Here is an 11108-nt window from a genome sequence, read left to right as displayed (position 1 = left end):
CCTAATCAGAACGACTTTGGAGGAAGTATCCTTGCTCGAGACCTGGGTAAAATCGGTGAGGTGAGCCGCAACTTACACTTGACAGCAGCAATTCAGCTTCGCACCTCCATGTGTTGCTATGATGCGAAAAGTGAGAAAGCAAATGACAGTGCTCACTGAACAATGTGAGTTACTCGAGGTGCTTCAAAAGCAACTCTGAAATTGCCCATGATTAGGAGCTGTCTTGCTCCTTGAATTTCATAGAAATATCGTATGATTTTTTGCGACAAGATTTTATGTTGAATTTCATACGACCGAACTATGAAGAACTGTCAGTTTTTTGTCAATCAGCCATCGTATGATTTTTCATGCATATAACTATGAATCTCAATATTAACGAACGATAGCTATCATTGGATATTACGAACAATTTCATTTGTCTTTTCGTATGAAACTCATAAAGGATAAGAATGAAAAATATAGTTTGAGTTGATTAATTACTATATTAGTGATGGTGACGACTAGTACTTGAGTTATTTGCTTAGTTTAACGGCTTTCTAAGTCTTAATATCACTCTAACGGCAACGTTTTCCCCATTAATGGACCATGAACTAAAACCTATGACCGAAGCGTCGGGCAGATAAAATCGTAGTCGTTAGAATGAGATTAAGACTGAGAAAGCCGTTAAATCAAGCAATTATTTATTATATTTATTATATTCAGACCTTTTGTACGTGGTGAGTGAAGTGACAATAGTTATCGCGTGGTGGCGTTACAGTAGCCTTCGATGTTGGTTCTACCGGAGGAGCAACTCGATCAATCGATGTTGCTAAAACGAATGGTGAAACTCCGAGGCAGCTCGTGTTTTCTGTAACTGTGGTAACTGTCGTCGACTTTGATGCTATTGGGAAAGGTGGAGCTGCAGCAATAGATCCAGTTTCGCTAGCTGGAGTAGCAGCTTTACTTAAACGGTTTTCAAGTACGTCAATTTGTGGTAGCTGAGGATTGAAAATGAAACCGATTAGTGTTTTTTTATTGAGAAATTTTGTTGTTTGTTTTGCCCTCCATTTTCCAAGGACTTCAGTGTGTTTCTTTTCTGCAGCACTTTAGCGTAATTTGCTGTCAACCCTGTTGCATTCAACACAGCTGGAATAGAAGATTCCAGTTGAATTATTGAAGCTGTGGGAGGAAGAAAAGCTGATTTGGATATTGTTGGTGGTTCAAATTTCTGTAAACAAAAATTGTAAAGTTAGGTTAGGTTTTCTTTATTAGGGAGGCTTTTAGCTCGGGGCTGGATAACCTTCGGTATTGTAAAAAATAACGAACCAACTGAGAACTTTATACTTACGATTTTTCGAGTAGGTTTGCTTGTAATCGTGTCCGATTCCTGTTCAAAAAATTTTACTGTTGTATTAAATTATCAAATCAAAAACAAAAAATTAATCTGACACTTACCCGATCCGGTTGTCTCTTCCGACGTGCTGTTGAAATCGATAATGCAGAAGCAGCAGCAGAAGCTTGCTTAACTGTCTACAAATGTAAATAAAGTTGTAAACTACAATGAAACAATACGAAATAAATTTACTTACAGGTTTACGGAGCCTTGCGCCACGTCTTGAAGCTGGATCCGCCATCTTGTGTTTTGTTGTTGTTTTGAATGGCACTGTCTAAATAAATTTCATACGATCGTCGTATGATTTTTTGCCGTAAGCTGAACGAAAATAATTCATACGATGTGTTTATGAAATTTTAATGTTTTTCGCGAGGGGGGCGACACATCTAAATCTCAAGTTTAGATGCTCAACAAATCTCACACTAGCGAATCAATCTTCGAACAATCTTCTTTCATTTGTCACATCTACTTGCATCGCTCATCAAGTTTTTGCAGGAAATCTTCAGAATCGTCATCAATCTTCTTTCTATCTACTCAGCGTGCGCACAGGTAGCTACAGCAAAACACAATCTTTTATGCATCGTAGATAGAGTCGTCCCCCTCGGTTTTTCGTATACCTTTTGTTGTATCAAATTATGAATACTATAGATGGAGTATGAAAACATAAGATAATTATGAAATTGATTCAGGCTTGTATTTGCATGCGTTCATACGATGCAGTTTATGAAATTTGTAGGGATAATTATTACAGTGTAGGTAATAACAATGATATGTCAAAGCTAATTTGACACAATTAGCGAGAAAACTACTTTTTTTATATGGGACGTCATCCAATTAGCGAACTCCGAGGCGAACTCAACAAGACCACCCCCAACCAGTGAATGATTATGCTGTATCCAGTGTTGGAAAAATCATCAATCGAACGATGTTTTCTCGCTCTCATGCTCTATCTATGGAACATCTTGATATTGATTTTATAAGCTTCTGTGATATTGCGAGACTATGACTATGTAAAAATGAAGCTGTGAGTTGACTCGACTAACAAATTATTCCATTGCACATTGGTTAAAAACAGTGTAGTTTGCTATCTCACTTTATTCTTCACCGATGGAAGACACGAAGTGACGGTAGGTTAAAATTACGGTCAGGTAATTCATAACGGTTTGGTTAGAAGTTGCTTGCTTGTTGATTTTTGTCTACCAAAATTAAACGTGTAGCGGCGCCGGTGGTGTAGTGGTAAGTGTGATTACCTCTAACTCCAGCAGACCTGGGTTCAATCCCAGTCGGCGCCGCCGGGATGTTCTGAGGCATAACATATCTGATCACGCCTTCCTTCGGAAGGGAAGAAAAGCCGTTGGTCCCCGGTTCATGAGCTGATGAGTCAATAGGTAGTAGGGTCCAGGTGTGGGAGCTGTCTCCCTGGCGTCGGTAGCATTGGTGCTCAGCACGGAAAACAAGATCAACGGAAAACAAAATCAAGGAAAAAAAAACTAAGCTTGATCTTAGACATTGGTGAGATTTGATTTTTTTTTTATATTTGATAGAAGGGCTGTTGCGACACCCCTCGTGTAGCAACGCACCTTCTCACCAGCTAAAGAAACTCCAACCTTTACTTGCCTTGGCTCGGCTGACAGTTGTTGAATGCCGATAGGGACGGTACGGGAAAATAATTGTCATTTAAGAACAAGTGAAACCATGTGACACGATGTCGCGATTACCTAAAATTATTCTTTGGATTTAGTTTAAAATTAATGAAATTGTTATCTATATTATCTGTGCTTAAATCTAAGTTGCTATTTGTAGTTGCGTGAGTTAAAGCAACAATAATTTGCGAAGCGTTGAAGTAAAACTGAACTCATTTTCCTTTCTAGAAAGTTGTAGGTTAAGTTGATTGGGTAAACGATCGAGCCTCTAAATTGAAACCTAATTTCGTTGTTTCTAATACGGTAAATTGTGAGTCATGAACATAATTATATACAGCTAACTCGAACTATCACCCCGTTCAGGACTCGGTTCAGGAGTTGGCCAGTTTCTTATAAAACAGTTTCGTTACCGGGTTACAACGACGGAGAATTACAAAACGTAAGATATTATACTACTAGAAGCTAAGAACTGTAATTTCAACGGCATAAATCATTCCAGGAAATTTTAACGTATCCTCAATAAATCGTTAAACGTTCGGAGTCTACTTTCTCTTCGTTGGAAAACCAACAAGGGCAATGCGTAGAAGTTGAGCTTGAAGCTCAAAAAATGCCGTAGGAGTTCAGAAACCTTCTCCAGGTGTCTTTATATCTGTTAAGGTGAACGTTCTGTAAGTTGCGGCTTACTTGCCAGCCTATAGCTGGCCCGATTTAACCCGGCGGGGCGTCTATGAGCAGAGTACTTCCCCCAAAGACGTTCGGATTTGGATGGATTGATAAGAAAAAGAGAAAGATATTCGAAATTTACAACGTCTATTCTACTCTGACCTTTCCCTTTTTCTCCTCGTTGTCCTCGGTGTCACTCGGTGGGGCCCTTCGAGGATAGCGGTGGCGGTTGCTGCTTGTTCACGTCACGTCGGCTCCAGACATGGTCTGTTCCGAGCGCCTCATTCTACATTTCTTGCTGTCTAGTAGCGGTCCTTAGCGTTTAGCGGGTGGGATGAGCAAGGCTCCTTTATCGGAACCCCTCCGGCGACGATGGTGACGAATCACCGAACCAACTACTCGCCGTAGATGGTCCCGGTAGTCACCGCAGTGCACTACCCAGGCGAACTGCGGTGGCGAGACTGGCTCTACTGGCTGAGCCACCGCAGTGAGGACGGTGGGTGTTCGGGGATCCTTGGTGGTTAGCCGGGAAGCGAAAGATTCATTTATGCCTAGCTTCCCTTGGCGGCGATCCGACACCTTTCGCTTATGCAGCTCACGAGCAAAAGGCACTTTTTCGGGGAAACGACGTCACTTCCACGTGACGATGCTGGGAATTATCCCTCCAGCAGACACACGCCACGAAAAACGGCACTCCAACTTCTCGTTTCTACTTAAACGGACGGGGCAAAATCTACGCGTCATATTCCAACCGTGGTTCGTAAATTTCTCCCTAGTTCACAACGTCACAATCCCAAACACAAAACCGCCATCGCTCCTGCAACCACGCTCGACTGTTATGCTTTTATGTTTTTCGCCTTTTTTGCAGCGAGAGGAGCTTTAAGGGCCTAACTTTATTTGGGACACGATACATTTCAAAACGATATTTTTTTCCCTATCTAACTAAACTAACAACACAAAAAACGAATAAAATAACGAGCAAAATTTACAAATTAAAATTATTCACGAAGGCATAGTGGTGAGTATGTCGCCTACCGTGCAATGACAATAAAAACAAAGCATAACAAACACAGTACACGCTCGTGAGAAACACGGCAATATTACACTCGACGATAAAACTGTACAAAATGGGACAAATTGTAGCACGCAGGTTACAGTTCATGGAATGCCTCCACTTCGCGTCTTCGCTGACCCTGATCTCGCCATCCAGCAGCCATACAGAGGTGAAATTTCAATGAGATGTTTGCTTCTTTGCAGCCTCGTTTGCAGCAGACATGTTTAATTCATTTTGAACTTAAAGATGTGTGACCATCAAATTGCAAAGTGGTAAAACAAATTTTATGGAAAACGGATTCCGTCGGATCGTAGCAGATTGTCAGAGAACTTACTTGTAACAAGTTTAATGAATTTTCTGGAAATTTTGGGAATTTGGTTTGATTTCAGGCAACTGCCCAGATGTTCAGAAACATTCGTAGAAACGGTTCAGAGTCTTCCAATAAGTTTGGAGGAGTTCATACTTGTAATAGTTCAAGGAACTTCGAAGAAGTTTAGAAAATTTTATAGAAGCTAAAGGAAACTTTGTAGATGTTCAAAAAACATTGTATGAAATATAGAATATTCTCACAGGTTCGGCAAGCTTGGTAGAAATTCAGTGAACTTCCTAAAGGTTTAGGAAAGTTTAAATAAGCTTTGAGAAAAGTGTAGAGGTTCGGGGAACTAGAACTAGAAATAGAAGTTCCCGGAACTTCATGAAGGTACGGGATATTTCAAATATGCTCAATGGATTGGAAATAAATTCAGGGAACTTCATTTGAGTTCCTGGAACGGAGTTAGCGTTCAAAAACTGTTATGAATATTGTGAAAACCCGGATATTGAACAATGAATATAGGTGAGATTTATCGAGCAACGATTTTAGTTAGCTGTGGGTCAATTACACGTTTTTGGAAAAGTAAACAGTTTGCGCGTGACGTCATATCAAAGATGCCGAATAAAAAGTGTCCGCAAGCTTTTCATACTAGACAAAGTGTAAAAATGGCGTGGGTGAAAGTTAACAAGACCACCGCCAACTGGATAGAACCCTCGAATGTGACTCTCGCTGAGATTAAACTCGTATCAGTAGGAATATCCACAATATCGAACGATCTCACGGAGCACCCTGTCAAATGCCAAACAATTCATTGCCCGCTTATCAAGCGACGATCGGATGCAGCACACGCTACCTCAGTACTATTTATCTACCTTCTGATATGATAAGCCAATAACAATGAAATTCAACTGCTATTTTTGTTTGACAATTTTTGCTCTTGATGATTTAATTATCTAATCGCCGAATTCAGCTGATTGGCTCTGTGGAGATATTCCCCGAGCGTTGATATAAATACGACCGCACTAGCCAATTGCAGTATTCGTTTCTCAGTAGTCGACGATTCGCACGATCTAACCCAACTAGCCAAGATGTTCAAGTTCTTCTTCGTTGCCGCTCTGGTGCCAGCCATGGCCATGGCTGCCGTCAACTTCCGTGCCTGTAAGTAACCATTACACATGCGTTTCTTAAGCAACCAACTGTAGCTTGCTTTGATTTGCTTGTTCTTTGTAGGCCCCAACGGAGCCCCAACCCCGGCTTCCTTGAGCGTGAACAACTGCGCTGGATCCGAGTGCATTTTGGTTGCCGGACAGCCTCTGAATGCCGTGGCCAGTGGAATCGTTAGCCCGGTCGGAAGCGCCACTGCCACCGCTCACATTGTGGCCCGCGTTGCCGGTTTGGATGTCGGTTTCGAACTGCCCCCAGCGCTGGCCAACGCTTGCCAAGCTGGACTCATCGGAGGTTGCCCAGTCGTTGCTGGAACCCCATTCGACTACGCTCTGGTTGATGATTCCCTGGACGCCCCGGCCCGTGACATCCCAGTCGAAATCGAAGTCGGTCTGACCGGAGATGGTGGCGTCGCTCTGGCTTGCGTCCGTTTCGATGCCAGAATTCAGTAAATTTCGAGTTTGTTTTCGTAATTAAAATTGTTTCGTTTTTGACACAACAAAATTGTATTATTTTATTTGCGTTGACAGTTGATGAGGAGAAAGAGAGGAGTTTTCGTCCGTTGTTTTGAATTTCCTTCATTGCTTATCCTCGACTTTCGCACGAATTGCACCGATGAATTGTAGATTTTGTTGTTCCCCGTTGCATGATAACTCAAGCTGAAAATTGCATTAGGTCCTAATTAACATTCACAGATTCTCTTCGTCGACTTTCTCTTTGCATCCCTACGGCCATGTAAAGACATTTCCAGGTATTTTTAGCACTCAGATCGATAAAATAAGCTTTTATCTAGCGTCTAATACGACAAACACAACAAGACACGGTTATGTGCTCAAGTTATTAGTGAACGAGAAAGTCGACAAAGAGAATCGATCAATGTAACTTAGGACCTCATGCAATGTTCAGCTTGAAATAATCTAAAATTGGCGGCTAATTGACCGTCATCACAAATTCCGGTGCAGCAAATTTTTCGTTCACTTTATATTATAGATTAATGAACACTTCAAGCTGAACGATGAATTAGGTCCTAAGTAACATTGACAGATTATCTTCGTCGACTTTCTATTTGCATCCTCACGGCCATGTTAAGACATTCCCAGCTAATTTCAGCACACAGATTGATGAAAGAAGCTATTATCTAGCATTTTATACGACAAATACTACAAGGTACGGTTCAGTACACAAGTTATCAATGAAAGAGATAGTCGATGAAGAGAATCCATCAATGTTACTTAGGACCAGCTTGAATTCAGACGGTCGGATGAGTTTATCCGCCAAATGACAGGTGTAACGCATGTGTGACCGACGTTGACCGGTTCCAAATAAATTGTTGATAAACAAGTTGTCGCAGTATTGCAGTATTGCGGCTTCCACTTAATGATTATAAAGAGATTTTCGGATGGGCAAGACAACAAAAACACAAAACGCGGTTTTTAGATTTAGGCAAAAGAAACAAAAACGTGTATTAACTCAACTTGGGTTTTGGTTATAATAAAAGATAAACAGTGAAACGTCAAACAAGGTTATTAAACGCATAGGCGTAGAGAAAGAAGTAGGGGCACACCAAGTGCAGTGGTTGCCATCTTAACACCCCTGCTCAACCACAGCATGCCTCCAATCCAAGTTTGGAGCGGAGTGCCTTGAAACCAGCTACCAGAAGTCCCTTAGTCAAGATGTCCGCCTGTTGCTCAGCTGAACGCACATACCTGATCTCTATCTTCCTCTGTTGTACCAGGTCCCGCAGGAAATGAAACTTTGTATCCACATGCTTCATCCTCTTGCACTCCTTGGAATCTTCGGTAATCCGAATCGTAGACTGATTGTCCTCGTACATCGGTACTGGAGCATCCAACGGCTTCCCCAGATCTTCCAGCACACGTATCATCCACAACGTATTGCACGTAGCCGTGCAAAGTGCCGCAAGCTCTGCCTCCGTCGACGATAGCGCTACAGTCTGCTGCTTCCTCGTCAACCAGGAAATGGTGCATCCAAATAACTTCAATACGCAGCCACTCACCGATCGACGATCTGCTGGATCGTTTGCCCAATCCGCATCGCAAAACACCTGCAGCAACGGCTCATTCTCCTTGGCCTCATACACCAAACCGACGTCCAACGTTCCTTTGATGTACCTGAGAATCCGTTTCAGGTGGGTCCAATGCTGTTCATTCGGGCACGATTGGAACTGGCTGTAGAAATTAACGGCAGCCGAAAGATCCGGCCTCGTTGTCAGCGACGCATAAGTTAAACATCCAACAAGCTCACGGTACGGCTTTGACGTTCTCAACTTCTCGTCACCTTTCTCCAACTTCAACCGATTCTCCATCGGTGTCGAAACGGGGTTGCACTCCGCCATTCCGAAGCGTCTCAGTAGTCCGTCAAAGTAATCGCGCTGGCTGATCTTCAGGATCCTCTTCTCCCTGTCACGATCGATCCGCATACCGAGGAACTGCTTAGCTTCGCCATCGTCGGTCATCTCGAACTCTTGAGCCAACTTCCGTTTCACGACTTCCAGCATCTTCAGGGAGGAGCTAGCCAACAAAATGTCGTCGACATAAACGACCAAAATCATCTTCTCCTTTCCAGCTCCGCGCGTATAAAGGCACAGATCATTGGAACTGCGAACGAACCCCAGCTTACAGATGAAACTATCGAGCCTGTCGTTCCACGCTCGCGACGCCTGCTTCAAGCCGTAAATCGAACGATTCAGCCGACATACCAATCCATTCCCCTGCTGGAACCCTTCCGGCTGGGTCATGTAAAGCTCCTCAGCTAATTCACCGTTCAAGAACGCGGTCTTGACGTCCATCTGGTGAACGTACATCCGCTCCTCGTTGGCCAAAGCCAACACCGCTCGCAGGGTGTCCAGCTTCGCTACCGGGGAATAAGTTTCGGTGTAGTCGAAGCCCGGCTTTTGGGAAAATCCTCTTGCAACAAGCCGTGCCTTGTACCTGTCCGGCTTCTCCGCATCACCGCGCTTCACCTTGAAGACCCACTTACAGGTAACAGCCTTCCGTCCTTGCGGCAGCTTGACCAGCGTCCAGGTGCCATTCCGCTTCATGGAACGCATTTCCTCTTCCATTGCGTCCTTCCATTGTTGCCAGTCTTCACGCTTCTTGAGCTCGTCGATCGAATCCGGAATATCCTCGATGAAATTCATCGCATTCAGAGCAAAACCAGCGTACTCCACTTCAAAATCACGATGCCATGCAGGTGTCGTTCTTGATCGTTGTGGTCTTCCTTCTCCGCCTTGATGATCTTCCGGTTCTGGATTTTCTTCTTCTTCTTCTTCTTCTTCGTCGCTGAAACTGTCGTACTCGTCGTCCGAGAAAACTTCATCCTCATGATGTTCCTCCTCGTCCGACTCCTCGATATTCGGCGACACTTCGACAAACTGCTCAGCTGATCCAGATTGACGTCGCTTTTCTGGTCTACCGTTCTCGACGAAATCCACATCACGTCCTGTAACAACCGTCTTCTTCACTGGATCCCATACGCGGTATCCGTTATGGGCGTATCCAACGAAGATCCCTTTCCAAAGCCTTGGGATCGAGCTTCCTCCTGAGTTCCTTCGGCACATGAGCGAAAACACTGCAGCCGAAAACACGAATGTTCGACACATCCGGCTTCCTGGCCTCCCACAGCTCAAAGGGAGTTCGCTTCATGCCCAGGGCAGCGGTCGGACTCCTGTTGGTCAAATAGGCCGCCGTCAGCACAGCTTGCCCCCAAAACATCTTATCAACAGCAGAATCCTCCAGCATCGCTCTCGCCTTCTCAACGAGCGTACGGTTCATACGCTCGCTTAACCCGTTTTGTTCCGGTGTGTACGGAACCGTAAACTCCACCTGGATACCTTTACGCTTGCACAACTTGTCGAATCGCTTATTACGGTATTCACCACCGTTGTCGCATTTCAACCGTGAAATCTTCCGTTCGAATTTCGCCGTAACGAACGCCTCGTACTCCTCGAAACACTCAACAACTTCATCTTTAGACTTCATCAAATACACCACCGTAAAGTGGCTCCAGTCGTCGGTGAATGTAACAAAATATCGGTTCCCGCCGAGCCCTACCGGCGTCACAGGGCCACACACATCGGTGTGTTCGAGCACTCGCGACGATCTTCGACCTTCACGCGACGAAAACGGTTTCCGGCTTTGCTTGCCCATGACGCAAGGCTCACAAACGATCACATCACCGGCCACACCGACAGCGTTCAGTTCCAGTCCGGTCACCATTTTATTCCGCGCGAGACACCTCAGACTTTGCTCGTTCAAATGTCCGAACCGCCGGTGCCAAAGTTCAAAACTTTCTTCAGACGGCCACACGAGAACATCGAGGCACCACCCGCACTATGCCTTTCGGAATAAAAGTCGAGTCCATACAACTTGTTCTGCAAAGATCCGCACGCGACGATTTCGGAACCTCTGTAGATATTCACTTTGCCAGCTTCGAACACGACACGCATTCCGGTCTGCTCAACTCGGAGCACCGAAAACAAATTACAGCGCAATTTCGGCACATACAACGCGTTTTCAAGCGTGCAATCAATCGACTTACCATCAACGACGGCTACTACCTTTACCGTGCCGGAGTGTTCCGCTACGATCGTTTCCCCATCCTTGGCCACCGCAATCTCGATGGGTTTCTTCAATCGCTTCAGCTCGCAAAACAGCTTCTTGTCACGCACCAAGTGGTCCGTGGCACCTGAGTCGATGAACCACTGTGTACGGTTTTCTTCTTGCTGGCTCACCTCACAGACACTGACGAAACAAACGCTCTTCCGATCGTCGGATTCCGCCACATTCGCCTTCGAACCGTGCTTCTGCTTACTGCGTCCTTGCTTGGTTTTCTTCTCCGGGCAATCCACCAGCTTGTGGCCTTCCTTTTTGCAGCCGA

The 11108-nt window shown here is 44.5% G+C and overlaps 1 protein-coding gene across 1 annotated transcript; it reads left to right on the top strand.

Annotated features, from left to right (window-relative positions):
• Positions 1-6071: 6071 nt before the first annotated feature.
• On the top strand, positions 6072-6662 carry LOC135698259 (uncharacterized). Its single transcript, XM_065218150.1, has 2 exons — positions 6072-6203; positions 6276-6662. Exons 1-2 carry the CDS (start codon positions 6134-6136, stop codon positions 6659-6661), a joined length of 456 nt encoding a protein of 151 aa, XP_065074222.1. The 5' UTR covers positions 6072-6133; the 3' UTR covers position 6662.
• Positions 6663-11108: the final 4446 nt, after the last annotated feature.

This window comes from Ochlerotatus camptorhynchus, unplaced genomic scaffold (genome assembly GCF_037179485.1).
Source record: "Ochlerotatus camptorhynchus isolate MF236.1 unplaced genomic scaffold, CSIRO-AGI_Acam_v1.1 ptg000084l, whole genome shotgun sequence".
NCBI lineage: Eukaryota > Metazoa > Arthropoda > Insecta > Diptera > Culicidae > Ochlerotatus > Ochlerotatus camptorhynchus.
This window is presented reverse-complemented; position numbering and strand designations above follow the sequence as displayed.